General features: G+C 46.5%; 1 protein-coding gene across 20 annotated transcripts in view; it reads left to right on the forward strand.

The window, feature by feature from the left end:
• Window positions 1-18,044, forward strand: part of LOC133166020 (SUN domain-containing ossification factor-like) — a 156,901-nt gene that overhangs the window by 129,009 nt on the left and 9,848 nt on the right. For 5 of the 20 annotated variants that reach the window (XM_061295982.1, XM_061295984.1, XM_061295987.1 and 2 more), the window contains 8 exons: window positions 3,057-3,144; window positions 3,229-4,533; window positions 4,609-4,696; window positions 4,809-4,913; window positions 4,997-5,154; window positions 5,310-5,401; window positions 5,501-5,544; window positions 6,007-6,986. In XM_061295982.1, the coding sequence (XP_061151966.1) occupies window positions 3,057-3,144; window positions 3,229-4,533; window positions 4,609-4,696; window positions 4,809-4,913; window positions 4,997-5,154; window positions 5,310-5,401; window positions 5,501-5,544; window positions 6,007-6,471 (2,345 nt within the window). In that variant the 3' untranslated portion in view covers window positions 6,472-6,986. Of the gene's footprint in view, window positions 1-3,056; window positions 3,145-3,228; window positions 4,534-4,608; window positions 4,697-4,808; window positions 4,914-4,996; window positions 5,155-5,309; window positions 5,402-5,500; window positions 5,545-6,006; window positions 6,987-7,468; window positions 8,264-13,431; window positions 13,746-18,044 lie in introns of those variants that run through there. The other 15 variants (XR_009717683.1, XM_061295997.1, XM_061295994.1 and 12 more) reach the window with 7 other exon arrangements.

Consider the following 18,044-nt stretch of genomic DNA (forward strand, 5'->3'; position numbering starts at 1 on the left):
CCGCTCCAGTGAGAGCTGGAGATCACGGCCTGAAGAAGCCAACAGCACCACGTCGTCTGCAAAAAGCTGAGACGCGATGCTGAGGTCCCCAAACCGGAAACCCTCAACGCCTCGGCTGCGCCTAGAAATTCTGTCCATAAATATTATAAACAGAATCGGTGACAAAGGGCAGCCTTGGCGGAGTCCAACCCTCACTGGAAACGAATCCGACTTACTGCCGGAAATGCGGACCAAACTCTGGCATCGGTGATACAGGGACCGAACTGCCCTTATCAGTTGGCTCGGTACCCCGTACTCCCGAAGCACCCCCCACAGGACCTCCCGAGGGACACGGTCGAACGCCTTCTCCAAGTCCACAAAACACATGTGGACTGGTTGGGCGAACTCCCATGCACCCTCGAGGATCCTGCTGAGGGTGAAGAGCTGGTCCACTGTTCCACGGCCAGGACGAAAGCCACACTGTTCTTCCTGAATCCGAGGTTCGACCTCCCGACGGACCCTCCTCTCCAGCACCCCTGAATAGACCTTACCAGGGAGGCTGAGGAGTGTAATTCCCCTGTAATTGGAACACACCCTCCGGTCCCCCTTCTTAAAGAGGGGAACCACCACCCCAGTCTGCCAATCCAGAGGCACTGTCCCCGATGTCCACGCGATGCTGTAGAGACGTGTCAGCCATGACAGCCCCACAACATCCAGAGCCCTTAAGAAATCCGGGCGGATCTCATCCACCCCCGGGGCCTTGCCACCGAGGAGTTAACTACTTCAGTGACTTCAACCCCAGAGATTAGAGAGTCCGCCTCAGAGTCCCCAGGCCCTGCCTCCACAATGGAAGGCGTGTCGGTGGAATTGAGGAGGTCTTCGAAGTATTCTCCCCACCGACACACGACGTCCCGAGTCGAGGTCAGCAGCACGCCATCTCCACTGTAAACAGTGTTGACGTTGCACTGCTTCCCTCTCCTGAGACGCCGGATGGTGGACCAGAATTTCCTCGAAGCCGTCCGGAAGTCATTCTCCATGGCCTCGCCAAACTCCTCCCACGCCCGGGTTTTTGCCTCAGCAACCGCCGAAGCCGCGTTCCGCTTGGCCATCCGGTACCGCTCAGCTGCCTCGGGAGTCCCGCAGGCCAAAACAGCCCGATAGGACTCCTTCTTCAGCTTGACGGCATCCCTTACCGCCGGTGTCCACCAGCGGGTTCGGGGATTGCCGCCACGACAGGCACCAATGACCTTATGGCCGCAGCTCCGGTCGGCCGCCTCAACAATGGAGGCGCGGAACAAGGTCCACTCGGACTCAATGTCCCCCCGCCTCCCGCACTATGTTGTTTTCAATAAAAACATGAAGAACTCACGTTTGCGTCAGTCAATTTTAATTTTTATAAAGGATTATTCTCATTTGATGTCTTTAAATTCATCCGCGTTCTGCCATTGAAGCGGGGTGCATTCAAAAACCAGTCGTACAGACGGAAACACTTTGTAATCAAATCTTTCATAACGAGAATGATTTGAGTGAATTGATTTGAATGAATAATTGAGACGAAATTTCAGTTCTGAAGGCTCCTTTTGTCCCAAGCAAAGTGACAGATGGTGGGGAGGGGGGATAAAAATTGTAAAATCAATTCACTCAAATCATTCTCGTTATGAAAGATTTGATCACAAAACGTGTGTGGCTTTTTCTTAAATGAACACGTTTGACATTGCTATCGTGTCAGCTTTTAATTATATTGCGCTGTCATGTCTGAGTAATAAAATAAAATGGATGGATGGATGAATGATGATCACAATTAAGTATATACTCCTTGTAGCCTGTACCCTAAAAGAGGAGTTTCTTTGCATCGAGGTTTATGCAAAGAACTCACGTAATTATATTGTTGCGTTTGGCAGAACGCGGATGGCATCAAATGAGAATAATCCTTTATAAAAATTAAAATTGACTGACGCAAACGTGAGTTCTTCATGTTTTTATTGAAAATAACATAGTGCTGACGCCGTACGACATGGGTTTTTCGCTTTCCAAATAAGGGGTCGTCACTAATTATTTGTGTTTTAGATAAATGTCTGAGCTATAATGGTGTAATTAATGATTAAAACTTGAAAGTATCTGTTTATTGTATTCGTTTATATGTTTAATAAAGACAAAGCCATCACAAAACTGTTGTAATTATTTAGATTTTGATCTAAATTAGCCTCGAATAAAGACTAAGCAGTCACATGAATTAACAGAAAAAATGGACAGCCGGACTCGGACTCATGGCCAAGAGGCCGGACTCGGACTCGGTGCAAAAATCCGACCGAGTCCACAGCCCTGGTGTGAAGACTGCTGATATGAGATTTTAATTCAAATAGTTCAAATTAAATAAGGAATAAGCCACACTAGACCAACGTTCCCCAAGCTTTTTTTGTGAAACGGTTAGGTGCTGGACAAATTTTCAGGGCTCGAAGCTTATTTTTTGCCCAAGTTGCCCTCGGGCAGGTTGGAGAAAATTTTACTTGCCCGAAACAAAATTTTACTTGCCCGAATTTTTTTGGAGTGGATTTTTACTTGCCCGACACATTTTTGCAATAAAAAAGACAACACTATAAGTTTTGCCTTCATATGTTTTTATTCCATCATATTGTGCCTGCAGCCTGTTTTAATACAGTGTAGAACTTTTGATGCAATTAAACCACACTAGTCTACTGTAGTACCAAAATTCAACCGGAAACAAGCTCTGCTGGTGCATTTAATTACGAAGCGCTTTGCCGTTATCAATGTATTGCAGACTTACACGAGAAACTAACCGCTCCCTAGAAAACAAAATGTCGAACCAGAAGCGGCAGAAGTTGCGAGAAATTATGCACAAAATCGTCTTTTTACAGCTTGAAAACATGGTATTATGGCAGGGCAAGTGAGGAAAAATTCTACTTGCCCGTCTGCCATCGCTACTTGCCCCGGGCAATCGGGCAATCGTTAGTTTCGAGCCCTGATTTTACCGGGATGGGGGGGGTTGACGTCAGTGCCTCCCCGGTCATGAACCTCACCGCACCTCACTGGGTACGCCTATGTCTTTTGTGTTGTAGGAAACCTTTCATCCCAGGGTGTGATTGGGAATGGTCCTGGTGTGAATGAAACGATAACTTCAACTCCCATCACCGACCCATCCGCCGTGTGAGTACCTGTCAAAAGCAATCACTCATTACTTTGCAGAGGCGAAGCCATCCTTTCACAATTCAAATGTTTCTGGCCATTTAGTACACCATCTAGTTCAGAGTTGGATGAGGCAACATTGTCTCCAGACACAGAAATCACTGAAACTGGTGCCCCGTCTTCAACATCCGCTGTTCCAGAACTGCTTCCAGTTGATAACCGTGACCAGCAGCCTCCGCCACTGGACAAACAAATTGTTATACCTTTAGAGTCGGAGGACGAAGAATCTATCAGCTCCACAATCACGCTTTTAGATAAAGAGGATGAGTTCGATGGGGAGAGGGAGAAAATGGAACATGCTGAACCACAAAATGTAGACCTCTGTGCATTTCTTCCATGGTTTTCCTCTTGTTCATGTACGAGCTCCCTTCAGGAGTATATGCAGCAACAATGTCAGGCGCTGCTGTTCAAAAAAAGGAGATGCCAATCCGTGGACAGAAAGCAAACGGCTCCTTCCATCCACACTCCCACTGGGCTCCCACCTTCATCCTCCTCTGCCTGTCCTGAGCTCAAGACGCATCACAGTGAGGTACATCAGCCTCATGAAAAAGAACAAGCTTCTGGTGGTGAGCCAGAAAGCGGAGCCAGCACGTCAGAAGCACACCAGCCTCCAGAGAACACTCTCATGGAAGCTCATGATGACTCTATGTCCGAACCGCCTCCGCTGGAGCCCAGTCAGACATCAAGCCTCCCCAAACCATCCACCACCGATTCATCCGCTGCCAACCCTTCTGTTGTCGAGACTCCACAGCTTTCTTCTGAGGCTCCAGCAAAGCTGCTAAGCTCAGAGGAGACTCAAGACATATTGGCTGTGGACAAGCCTACAGAAGCTTCACTACCTCCCACTAGCTCAGTCATCGGAACTGCAGTCGACGATGGCAAAGTGACAGCCACAGAAGTAAAGGCCAACATAGTGATATGCGACTCGATCCTAAATCCTGATATGACAGGTGAGTCCCAGATTGCTTCTCCTCATGTACATCAGTCCCCGGACCCAGCAGTTGTACTCGACAGCGGCACTCTTTCCACTGAGCTATCCCAGCCTGCTCCACACACAACCATTGAACTTGAGCTCTCTAGTAGTAGTGCCCCGGTCATCACAGATAGCAAAACCGAGGACCTCACAGAAGATGTCTCTACCCCTGGTCTCCCTCCTTTGCCGTCGACATCTCCCTCACCGTCCCTCTCAGACATTTACGCAGATCCCCCGAATGGCACAGAACAGAACGGCAACCCGGTGCACGGCTCCAGCCAGAAGGAGTCCGTGTTCATGCGACTCAACAACCGCATTAAGGCCCTGGAGATGAATATGTCGCTCAGCGGACGCTATCTGGAGCAGCTCAGCCAGAGGTCAGGAGAGGAAATAACACACGTTTGATGTCTGTTTTAGTTTTGTTTGACCCTGTCTTTCTTTCATATTCCAAGATATCGGAAGCAGGTGGAGGAGATGCAGAAGGCTTTCAACAAAACCATTATTAAACTCCAGAACACCTCCAGAATTGCAGAGGAGCAAGTGAGTTCATTGATTGTTCTCAGAGTTGTTTTAAAAATACCAGATGTATTCTAATTTTGGATCTTGCTACATATCATGGTCAACTACTTAATTGACAAAAATCCTCATGTAGGACCAGCGTCAGACAGAGTCTATTCAGTTGCTGCAAGGTCAGCTGGAGAACATTACTCAGATGGTCCTAAACCTGTCCATTCAGGTCAGCCAGCTGCAGAACGAGGTAATTAAAAACACTATGAATTAACATTGAGCAGCCTCAGCTTTTGTTATAAAGCCCTTTTCACTATGCACTGTCTCTCCCAGGTCTCAGACAGGCACAACTACCTTCTGCTGTGCCTGCTGCTGAGTTTGTGTTTCGGCCTGGCGCTCTTTGCCAACCGCTACCGCATCTCCGTCACGCCTCCGAATGCAGAGCCAGAGCCACCCGCAGTAAACAGCTACAGCTACTGCTATCCCGAGAGGTACCGATACAATTGCAACTTATTTGTAAAAGGCACAAAAAAACAAGAAAAGTTGGGGAAAAAACTGTATTCACTGTAAAAAGAACAACTGTTTTTGCTCTTCTATTGTCTAACTCACCAAAAGCTAGAATCCACAGTGAGACTTTCCTCCTTAGGAATTTCACGTCCGGTGATGACTGTAGTTTGAAGAGGAGTGCATCCTACCCACCAATCCACTCATTCCAGTTAGTGCCAAGGCAAGGTACCGGTATGTTTGAATTTGATTTATTTCTCATTTTTAATTGTCTGATTATCAAATGAACCCTTTTGGGAGTAGATATTAACATATGTATTCCCTGCCTCGCAGGTCTCGAAAGTCTTCATCCCGAGGAGAGTCAAGCGAGCAGAAAGGTGCAGTGAAAATATGCTTACCTTGAAAACATTTAGTGTCATTTACTGAATATCGTAGAAATAGCTCTCTACGCATTATTTTACTTCATGTGGTAAGTATGATTGTCATGATTCTTATGATGCAAGAGTTGTGTTAGTCATACAGGTAATCAAAATGAGGACATTTCATTTAAAACACCTGGGTCTTATAGTCTGGTGTGGTTTATAGATGAATAAAATAGGATTTTCCCCAGATTATAGCTGGTGCGGTTTATAGTCCGGAAATGACGGTATGCGGCAAAAAACTTGAAATTTATGGCTGATATGACTGAATCAAAATCTCCCCAATCCAGTCAGTCTCCAAGTATGCCAGTACTGACATTAAGACATGGATTTTAAACACTTGACAGAAATACAGTGCCAAAAAAGACCTAACCTCTACCTACTGTTGTCTCGACCCAAACCTGACCCGTCCCCATTCAGAAAAGACGACGTAAAATGAAACCCATTGAGAAAGTGCAAACTTTGACGTCCTTTCATGCTTCTCCAATGGCATGCAACGGAGCTGCCGTATGGAGCAGCGTGCCTGTCCCAACAAACCCGACGGCCATGACAAGGAGGCTGCTTCTACCCGCCTTCAGAGACTCTCCATCCGAGGGCAGCTCGGAGACATCGTCCCATTCAGACGATCCCACATTCTGTGGAATCACCGCCCCCTGCTCTCGGATATGCCAAGGTGTGTCGCTGCCTGAAACCCGGGCAGAGAAAAGGGCGTTAAGACGCAGGCGTCCCAAGCCCACTTGTGCCGTAGTGGACTTCCTTCAGGCACCACACAGAAACAAAAGCAATACGTTATCCATCTCGGCCACACAAGACCTCATGAATTTGAACTCAAAGCAAACCTCTGGGACCTTTGGGCTGAATATCCCTCGCTCAGGTCCCGTCTAAGGAATATGGACAAAAGACTGCAAGTTTGCACTTAGGACTGACGTTAGTTTCTGTAGAAACAACAGGGCTGTTCAATCACTTGTACAGGTTTCTTTGTCATTAATATGGCATTCATTTATGTTGATTGTAGTTCCAGTTTCAGTATTTTTTTAAGAGAAGAGACAGGTATGAAGTATATGCAAAGTGTGGGATTGAGTGGTATCTATTTTGCGAACTCAAACCAACCAAAGAGACACATTTATACAGTGAGGATGATTCTTCCCTCCTTCTGTGAAAACAAGTCATGGTACTTATGAGGTAATATGATTGTCGATGACATTTCAAGAAGCCACGTTTCTCACATTTCTAGTTATCGAATGCTGCAGCTTCATTCATTGTAAAAAGCAAATGTGACAATAATTTACACCCTCAGTGATGTACAATCCACTGTAAAACTATTTGACAGTAATGGAATAGTTACATAGATAAAAAATAAATGATAAAAATAAATAAACAACTAATAAATAGTACCGTAATTTTCGGACTATAAGTCACGGTTTATTTTCATAGTTTGGGTGGGGGGGCGATTTATACAGAGGAGCAACTTATATGTAAGTTTTTTCAAAAAAAAAAAAAAACTCGATGTAGCAAGGGATTACTGTAATTTGAATTTCAAATGACGTCAGCAGCGCGGAACGGCAGTTGTTTACATAAAAGACAAAGATTCGATCACGGGATGACGAAGATGACGAAGGGCCCCACGTACTACCGGCATCATTAGTGGCTTTGTTTGTAAGTGACACAGAGGACGAAGAGTTTGCAGGATTTAAGGATTTGGAGTGACACAGAAGGTTTGAAAAACTATTATGGCTTTTACGCACGCCCGTTCCTACTCTACGGAGCTCTCTTTCACCTCCGTGGATAGAAGTCGGGGGCCGGCGCTCGGCCGGGTGGCTGTCCGGGGACAGTGGATGGGGCTCGGACATGGCTTTTACGCACGCTCGGCCCTCCTCTACAGAGCTCTTTTTCACCTCCGTGGATGGAAGTCGGGGGCCGGTGCTCGGCCGGGTGGCTGTCCGGGGACGGTGGATGGGGCTCGGACTTGGCTTTTACGCACGCCGGGTCCTATTCTATGGAGCTCTCTTCCACCTCCGTGGCTGGAAGTGCCACCACCGGGGATAGAAGTCCACGCCGCCACACGCCTGTGGAATAACGACGATGCTGACGTCAGGGCGCACGTGCGGCGTTGTTGACAAAGAATGAGGAATTTGATCGATGGATTTAATGATTTGGGGTGACACAGACGTTTGATAATATTATTGTTTATGTAATAGTTATTTGATATATAATTTATAAATGGTTATATGGGCCTGTGGAATATTTTGAAGTGCAAGCGCCGTCAGCGGCGCGCACACATTGTTGACATAAAGGACGATCGATGGATTTAATGAATTGGAGTGACACAGATGGTTTTATAAACGTGTTATTTATGTAATAGTTATTTGAATAACTCTGAATGTTACGTCAGGCCCATTCTCAGCTCTTCGTTTCTGTTTATGTCATGTTAGCATACCTATCGTTTAGCCTGTTGTTGCTCGTTCAAGTCTGTTCTTGGTGTTGGATTTTGTCGAATAAATTTCCTCCAAAATGCGATTTATACTCCGGAGCGACTTGTATATGTTTTTTTTCACGTTGTGCATTTTATGGCTAATGCGATTATGGTTAATCCGATCTTCATTTTACCTTCTTTCTTGAGTTGAATAAAGTCCATATTTTGTTGGAATTTGCATGTAGTAAAGCAATTTAGAGTTTGTACTGTGTGCTTTTCAGTTTTTTCATAGGATTTCGGTTTTAATAAACAGAAATAGGAAAACGACCCAACAGAATATTGTACAAGGTGAGATTTAAATTTTACAGCTAGGGAGCAGTAGTGGATGAAATATTCACCCACTACTCAAGCCATTAAAATCATTTTCAGTGCAATAAGTCATTATAAGTACAGAAAGGATGGCTCTCGTCATTATTTAACAGATATTTAAGGATAAAAATGAATTCATAATACCTCATTTATTGTACACGTGTGTATATATTTATGTATATGTGTATGTATGTATATATATATGTATGTATATGTCTATGTATGTATATGCATATACGTATGTACGCGTGTGTGTGTGTGTTTATGTACGTGTATGTGCGTGAGTGTGTTTATGTGTTTGTGTGTGTGTGTTTATGTATGTGTGTGTGTGTTTATGTATGTATGTGTATATGTATATATGTATATATATGTATGTATATATATATGTACCTATGTATGTGTATATGTATATATATGTCCTCTCCGTGAGTCGTCACCTTATCGTGGTGGAGGGGTTTGCGTGCCCCTATGATCCTAGGAGCCATGTTGTCCGGGGCTTCATGCCCCTGGTAGGGTCACCCATGGCAAACGGGTCCTAGGTGAGGGGCCAGACAAAGCATGGCTCACATTAGCCCCTTATGCTGAAAAAAATGAATGGATCTCGTTTTCCCTCGCCCGGATGCGGGTCACCGGGGCCCCCCTCTGGAGCCAGGCCTGGAGGCGGGGCTCGAAGGCGAGCGTCTGGTGGCACAGCCCGAAAAGGAAACGTGGGTCCCCCTTCCCATGGGCTCACCACCTCTGGGAGGGGCGAAAAGGGTCGGGTGCAGTGCAAGCTGGGCGGCGGCCAAAGGCAGGGACCTTGGCGGTCTGATCCCCGGCTGCAGAAGCTGGCTCTTGGGACATGGAATGTAACCTCTCTGGCTGGAAAGAAGCCCGAGCTGGTGTGCGAGGCAGAAAAGTTCCGACTAGATATAGTCGGACTTGCCTCCACGCACAGTTTGGGTTCCAGTACAAGCCCTCTCGAGAGGGGCTGGACTCTCTTCCACTCTGGAGTTGCCCACGGTGAGAGGCGTCGAGCAGGTGTGGGTATACTTATTGCCCCCCGGCTGGGCGCCTGCACATTGGGGTTGACCCCGGTTAACGAGAGGGCAGCCTCCCTCCGCTTTCGGGTGGGGGGACGGGTCCTGACTGTTGTTTGTGTCTATGCACCAACATGCATCTTGGAGTCCCTGGAGGAAGTGGTGGAGAACGCTCCTTCTGGGGACTCCATCTTCTACTGGGTGACTTATATGCTCACGTGGGCAATGACAGTGAGACCTGGAAGGGCGTGATTGGGATGAACGGCCCCCCGATCTGAACCCGAGCGGTGTTCTATTGTTGGACTTCTGTGCTCGACACAGATTTTCTATAATGAACACCATGTTCAAACATAAGGGTGTCCATGTGTGCACTTGGCACCAGGACACCCTAGGCCGCAGTTCGATGATCGACTTTGTAGTCGTGTCATCGTATTTGCGGCCGCATGTTTTGGACACTCGGGCGAAGAGAGAGGCGGAGCTGTCAACTGATCACCACCTGGTGGTGGGTTGGCTCAGATGGTGGGGGAAGATGCAGGTCCGACCTGGCAGACCCAAACGCTCTGTGAGGGTCTTCTGGGAATGTCTGGCGGAATCCCCTGTCAGGAAGAGCTTCAACTCGCACCTCCGGCAGAGCTTTTCCCACGTCCCGGGGGAGGCGGGGGACATTGAGTCCGAGTGGACCATGTTCTGCGCCTCCATTGTTGAGGCGGCTGACCGGAGCTGTGGCCGTAAGGTCATTGGTGCCGGTCGTGGCGGCAATCCCCGAACCCGCTGGTGGACACCGGCGGTAAGGGATGCCGTCAAGCTGAAGAAGGAGTCCTATCGGGCCGTTTTGGCCTGCGGGACTCCGGAGGCAGCTGACGGGTACCGGGTGGCCAAGCGGAACGCGGCTTCGGCGGTTGCTGAGGCAAAAACCCGGGCGTGGGAGGAGTTTGGCGAGGCCATGGAGAATGACTTCCGGACGGCTTCGAGGAAATTCTGGTCCACCATCCGGCGTCTCAGGAGGGGGAAGCAGTGCAACGTTAACACTGTTTACAGTGGAGATGGCGTGCTGCTGACCTCGACTCGGGACGTCGTGTGTCGGTGGGGAGAATACTTCGAAGACCTCCTCAATTCCACCTACACGCCTTCCATTGTGGAAGCAGGGCCTGGGGACTCTGAGGCGGACTCTCCAATCTCTGGGGCCGAAGTCACTGAGGTAGTTAAAAAACTCCTCGGTGGCAAGGCCCCGGGGGTGGATGAGATCTGCCCGGATTTCTTAAGGGCTCTGGATGTTGTGGGGCTGTCATGGCTGACACGTCTCTACAACATCGTGTGGACATCAGGGACAGTGCCTCTGGAATGGCAGATTGGGGTGGTGGTTCCCCTCTTTAAGACGGGGGACCGGAGGGTGTGTTCCAATTACAGGGGAATTACACTCCTCAGCCTCTCTGGTTAAGGTCTATTCAGGGGTGCTGGAGAGGAGGGTCCGTCGGGAGGTCGAACCTCGGATTCAGGAGGAACAGTGTGGCTTTCGTCCTGGCCGTGGAACAGTGGACCAGCTCTTCACCCTCAGCAGGATCCTTGAGGGTGCATGGGAGTTCGCCCAACTAGTCCACATGTGTTTTGTGGACTTGGAGAAGGCGTTCGAACGTGTCCCTCGGGAGGTTCTGTGGGGGGTGCTTCGGGAGTACGGGGTACCGAGCAAACTGATAAGGGCGGTTCGTTCCCAGTGAGGGTTGGACTCTGCCAAGGCTGCCCTTTGTCATCAATTCTTTTCATAATTTTTATGGACAGAATTTCTAGGCGCAGCCAAGGCGTGGAGGGTGTCCGGTCTGGGGACCTCAGCATCACGTCTCTGTTTTTTGCAGACGACGTGGTGCTGTTGGCTTCTTCAGGCCGTGATCTCCAGCTCTCACTGGAGCGGTTCGCAGCAGAGTGTGAAGCGGTCGGGATGAGGGTCAGCACCTCCAAATCCGAGTCCATGGTCCTCGATCGGAAAAGGGTGGAATGCCCTCTCCGGCCGGATCGGGGATGAGATCCTGCCCCAAGTGGAGGAGTTTAAGTATCTTGGGGTCTTGTTCACGAGTGAGGGGAGGATGGAGTGCGAGATTATCTGTTTATTTATTATTACACCGTGTTCCAAATTATTATGCAAATTGTATTTAAGTGTCATAAAGATTACATTTTTTGTTTTTCAATTAAACTCATGGACGGTATTGTGTGTCAGGGCTCTTTGGATCACTGAAATCAATCTCAGACACCTGTGATAATTAGTCTGCCAGGTGAGCCCAATTAAGGAAAAACTACTTAAGAATGGCGTTCCACATTATTAAGCAGATGACCATTTCCAAGCAACATGGGAAAGAAAAAGGATCTCTCTGCTGTCGAAAAGCGTGAAATAGTTCAATGCCTTGGACAAGGTATGAAGACCTTAGATATTTCACGAAAACTTAAGCGTGATCATCGTACTGTAAAGAGATTTGTGGCTGATTCAGAGCACACACGGGTTCGTGCAGATAAAGGCACAACGAGGAAGGTTTCTGCCAGACAAAAACATCGGATTAAGAGAGCAGCTGCTAAAATGCCATTACAGAGTAGCAAACAGATATTTGAAGCTGCTGGTGCCTCTGGAGTCCCACGAACATCAAGGTGTAGGATCCTCCAGAGTCTTGCAGTTATGCGTAAACCCTCTATTCGGCCACCCCTAAACAACGCTCACAAGCAGAAACGGCTGCAGTGGGCCCAGGAATACATGAAGACTAATTTTCAAACAGTCTTGTTCACTGATGAGTGCCGTGCAACCTTGGATGGTCCAGATGGATGGAGTCGTGGATGGTTGGTGGACGGCCACCATGTCCCAACAAGGCTGCGACGTCAGCAAGGAGGTGGCGGAGTCATGTTTTGGGCCGGAATCATGGGGAGAGAGCTGGTTGGCCCCTTTAGGGTCCCTGAAGGTGTGAAAATGACATCTGTAAAGTATGTGGAGTTTCTGACTGACCACTTTCTTCCATGGTACAAAAAGAAGAACCGTGCTTTCCGTAGCAAAATCATCTTCATGCATGACAATGCACCATCTCATGCTGCAAGGAATACCTCTGCATCATTGGCTGCTATGGGCATAAAAGGAGAGAAACTCATGGTGTGGCCCCCATCCTCCCCTGACCTCAACCCTATTGAGAACCTTTGGAGCATCCTCAAGGAAAAGATCTATGAGGGTGGGAGGCAGTTCACATCCAAACAGCAGCTCTGGGAGGCTATTCTGACATCCTGCAAAGAAATTCAAGCAGAAACTCTCCAAAAACTCACAAGGTCAATGGATGCAAGAATTGTGAAGCTACTATCAAATAAAGGGTCCTATGTTAAAATGTAACTTGACCTGTTAAGATGTTTTTGATTGAAATAGCTTTTGATTTCAGTAAATATGACCTCCTAATGCTGTAAATTCTAAAGATGAGCATTTCAGTTCATAACAACCTATAAAATGTTATAAAACTCTGTTGTGCGTAATAATTTGGAACAGTGCATTTTAAGTTTTTTATTTTTGAAAAATTCTGTTATCATTGGGAGGTTTGTTCAATAACATTCGAATTCATTAAACTAATGGTTGATGACTTGAAAATTATGCTGACTCATTTGCATCGACTATTTAGGAAAATCTGAGATAAATATCATTTGCATATTAATTTGGAACACGGTGTAGTCTTATTATTTATTGTTTGTGCCTTCTTGTTTTTTATATTGCGTCGTTTACTTGTATGTCTATCGTGTAATATGTCTTGTCACCGTGGGATAGAGAAAACGTAATTTCGATCTCTTTGTGTGTCTCGGCATGTGAAGACGTTGACAATAAAGCAGACTTTGACTTTGGATCAGTGCAGCGTCGGCAGTAATGCGGACTCTGTACCGGTCCGTCGTGGTAAAGAGAGAGCTGAGCCAAAAGGCAAAGCTCTCAATTTACCGGTCGATTTACGCTCCTACCCTCACCTATGGTCACGAGATATGGGTCGTGACCGAAAGAACGAGATCCCGGGTACAAGCGGCCGAAACGAGTTTTCTCCGCAGGAGGGTGAGGAGTTCGGTCATCCTTGGCTGGGGAGAGGGAAGTCTGGGAGTCCATCCTGAAGCTGCTGCCCCCGCGACCCGACCCCGGATAAGCGGAAGAAGATGGATGGATGGATGGATGGATGGATGGATGGATGGATGGATGGATGGATGGATGGATGGATGGATATATTTGTATGTATATATATTCATGTATGTATGTGTGTATATGTCTATACCAGGGGTGGGCAAACTACGGCCCGCGGGCCACATCCGGCCCACGGGACCGTTTAATCCGGCCCGCCAACCCTGAATAAATTGTATTATTAAACATTGTTTTGGTCATTTTGCCTGCAATGACTGCGTTTCCCCTGTAGATGGGGAAGCCGTGTCAGAAAGCTCGGTGCACACTCACAAGTGCGTGTACGTACTCAGTAGTACGGACATGGGGCACTCGCGCTCTATTTGTATCAGTCTCGAATTTAGAGCGTGGGCTGTGACGACAGTATTCTTGTAATTTGCGCGCTGAGCTTTCAGATACAGTTTTACGCTAAAGCCACCCACAAACCTTCCCCTGGAATCCTTCTATTAAAATGAGTCGCCCAAGGAAAAGCAAGGTGGACACAGTGCCGAGTGTTTAAAAAAAGAGTGGCCAATTTGGCTCGACGTACGCGACATGACGTTCAGCCACATCAACATCAACCTGTCACAGATCAAGGTACACGGACCAACACCTCGGATCTCTCCTAAGAATTGCCACAACAAATTTTACTCCAGACTATGACGCACTAGCAAAATAGGGAGACCAACAACACTGTTCCCACTGAAAATGAAGGGGAGGCTCTCAAGTTTGTTGTAAAAAAATGCATTTTGAATATGATTTGTACACAGCAGGGATTATAACTAGCGACCATTCTCATTTTCAAACAATGCAGGATGCTCAAGGACATTGATGCACCACCTGTTTGCGACTAATCTTAACCTGTAAAGTTCTTAAGGCTTACTTTAAGGAAGTGTTTCCCGTTTCCTCACCTCTGCTACCAGGTGTTTGTGAGTTAAAACTCTGGTTTGATTTTCAGATACCCCTCACCGTGTTGCCGTTTTGATTATTTGGATGTATGCTTTCACCGATTCTTCAAGATCATGATATATTTGGTCAGAATGTTTGCCGTTTGATGTGATCTCATAAGATAAACATCTTTCATTAATCTGACCTGCAGGCACTGAAGTGATGGAGACTGTTATTCATAATAACAGTGTCGTATTTTATGAGAATCACTGATAGTCAAGTCAAGTTTATTTGTATAGCCCTAAATCACAAGCAGTCTCAAAGGGCTTCACATAGACAGAAATTGACAATTATTCTCAAAGCATCCCCTGATCTTAAGATCCCAAAAGGGCAAGGAAAAACTAAAAAAAAAACTACCGGGGGAAAATTAGAAACCTTGAGAAGGGACCACAGATGGAAGGATCCCCCTTTCAGGATCACCAGGTTGAAATGGATGCAGAGAGGGCACAAATGTTACAACATGAAAATCAATGAAATAAAAAGTGGATGTCCATGTCAGAGCAGAGGGCTGCCGAAGGAGCCCTCAATTGTCCTGACAGTGTCTTCGAGGAGGTTGAGCTGCAGTTCCCCCATCCTGAATTGGCCCACAAGAATCCAGATAGCTGCTGTCAGCATGGGTGCCACCTAACCACCTCCCCGGCCGGGGAGGGGGGAGGGAGGGGGTCGAGAGGGAGAGAAAACAAACTCCAGCCGAATCGCAGGTTTTTAGTGATTTTTTTTTTTTTTTTTTTTTTTTTTTTAAATGCTGTAAATGCATTTGTTTTCAAAAAAACTTGGAATATCCATGCTTTACTACCTACTAAAGGCCAAAATCTTTTATGCAATGCTTTACAGGTCGCTTATATTACTTCACACAAACACTACGTCCATCTGCTCCTGGTTCGGCCCTCCGGTCCAAATTTAGAACCCAGTTCGGCCCGCGAGTCAAAATGTTTGCCCACCCCTGGTCTATACAGTGCCTTGCAAAAGTATTCGGCCCCCTTGAACCTTTCAACATTTCGCGACATTTCAGGCTTCAAACATAAAGATATAAAAGTTTAATTTTTTGTCAAGAATCAACAACAAGTGGGACACAATTGATTGGATAATTTAAACTTTTTCAACAAATAAAAAACTGAAAAGTGGGGCGTGCAATATTATTCGGCCCCCTTGCGCTAATACTTTGTAGCGCCACCTTTTGCTGCAATTACAGTTGCAAGTCGCCTGGGGTATGTCTCTATCAGTTTTGCACATCGAGAGACTGGAATTCTTGTCCATTCTTCCTTGCAAAACAGCTCGAGCTCAGTGAGGTTGGATGGAGAGCGTTTGTGAACAGCAGTCTTCAGCTCTTTCCACAGATTCTCGATTGGATTCAGGTCTGGAGTTTGACTTGGCCATTCTAACACCTGGATACGTCTATTTGTGAACCCTTCCATTGTAGATTTGGCTTTATGTTGTGTATCATTGTCCTGTTGGAAGATAAATCTCTGTCCCAGTCCCAGGTCTTTTGCAGACTCCAACAGGTTTACCTTCCAGAATGGTCCTGTATTTGGCTCCATCCATCTTCACATCAATTTTAACCATCTTCCCTGTCCCTGCTGAAGAAAAGCAGGCTCAAACCATGATGCTGCCACCACCATGTTTGACAGTGGGGATGGTGTGTTCAGGGTGATGAGCTGTGTTGCTTTTACGCCAAACATATCGTTTTGCATTGTGGCCAAAAAGTTCGATTTTGGTTTCATCTGACCAGAGCACCTTCTTCCACATGTTTGGTGTGTCTCCTAGGTGGCTTGTGGCAAACTTGAAGAAATGGCTTTCTTCTTGCCACTCTTCCATAAAGGCCAGATTTGTGCAGTGCACGACTGATTGTTGTCCTATGGACAGACTCTCCCACCTCAGCTGTAGTTATCTGCAGTTCATCCAGAGTGATCATGGGTCTCTTGGCTGCATCTCTAATCAGTCTTCTCCTTGTTTGAGATGAAAGTTTGGAGGGACGGCCGGGTCTTGGTAAATTTGCAGTGGTCTGATACTCCTTCCATTTCAATATACCGTTTCTTTCCATGTATAATGCGCAAAATTTAACTAATTTATTGTCCTAAAATCTGGGGTGCGCATTATGCATGGGTAGAATTTTTAAATATATATATATATATATATATATTGTTTAAATTCTTTTTTTTTTTTTTGAAGAAGAAGAAAACCATAGTACAACAATTTTTGAAGAAAATCTTGTCACGGATGGAGTGTAGAAAGGAGCAGGGCGACCAAGTGCAGCTTGGACCAGGGTTCATTGGAGGAACTCAAAACACAGACTTGGTAAACTAACATAACTCTCTAACAAAGCAACAACAGGACTGACTGACAAAGACGTGGAACAAAAAGACAGGGTGACATTCCCAAAGACCTGTGTTATTGTCAAATATTGTTTGGTTTTTAATCTCCATCGCGGACTGGACGTCATACGGAGGCAGTATCACTGCGCATGCGCACTATGGATCCGATGCGAATAGTCCTCTTCTCTTCTTGACTGACAATGAATGTGATAGTTTAATACAATCAGCAAATAACAAAATACGTATTACAGGTAACACTTTGCCTTGTTCCTTTCGTCTCTGCTGTTCACTTCAAACACGCTCCATACGAACGCAATGCTCTGGTATCAGACGCTTGCTCGATCACCTGCTCGTTTGCTGTCACAATGTACCCTACACAAATCCGAAACATTTGTTACGGCTCCGAGTCACGACGAGGGGCAAGTTTTGGTTTCCAAGGGTGTTTTTATTCCTCTTCAACTTCTCTCCCATACAGAGCCGCCTTTTTCACATGTCCGCACGCCTTTTTCACATGTCCGCACTTTTCATTTTAACCTAACTGATCGCGGTGGTGCCTTTACGGGCAGTCGGAGAAATCAACGCCAACAAAAAAAATACATCCAGCCTAGTTAAGACCATACCAAAGACTATAAAAATGGGACCCATTGGCTCCCTGCTTGGCACTCAGCATTAAGGGTTGGAATTGGGGGGTTAGATCACCAAATGATTCCCGAGCGCGGCGCCGCTGCTGCTCACTGCTCCCCTCTCCCCCAGGGGATGGATCAAAATCACACAGGGATGGGTCAAATGCAGAGGACAAATTTCACCACACCCAGATGCGTGTGTGACAATCATTGGGACGTTAAAAAAAATAAATAAATAAAAATTTGGGTGCGTATTATACATGGGTACAGGCTTTTTTCCAGCATTGACATGCCATTTTTAGGGTGCGTATTATACATGGGGGCGCATTACACATGGAAAAAAAACGGTAATTGCTTGCACAGTGCTCCTTGAGATGTTTAAAGCTTGCGAAATCTTCTTGTATCCATATCCAGCTTTAAACTTCTCCACAACATTATCTCGGACCTGCCTGGTGTCTTACTTTGTCTTCATGGTTCTTTCTGCACTTTAAACAGAACCCTGAGACTATCAAAGAGCAGGTGCATTCATACGGAGACTTGATTACACACAGGAGCATTCTATTTATCATCATCAGTCATTTAGGACAACATTGGATCATTCAAAGATCCTCACTGAACTTCTGGAGTGAG

The sequence above is a fragment of the Syngnathus typhle genome, linkage group LG13 (genome assembly GCF_033458585.1).
Source record: "Syngnathus typhle isolate RoL2023-S1 ecotype Sweden linkage group LG13, RoL_Styp_1.0, whole genome shotgun sequence".
Lineage (NCBI taxonomy): Eukaryota > Metazoa > Chordata > Actinopteri > Syngnathiformes > Syngnathidae > Syngnathus > Syngnathus typhle.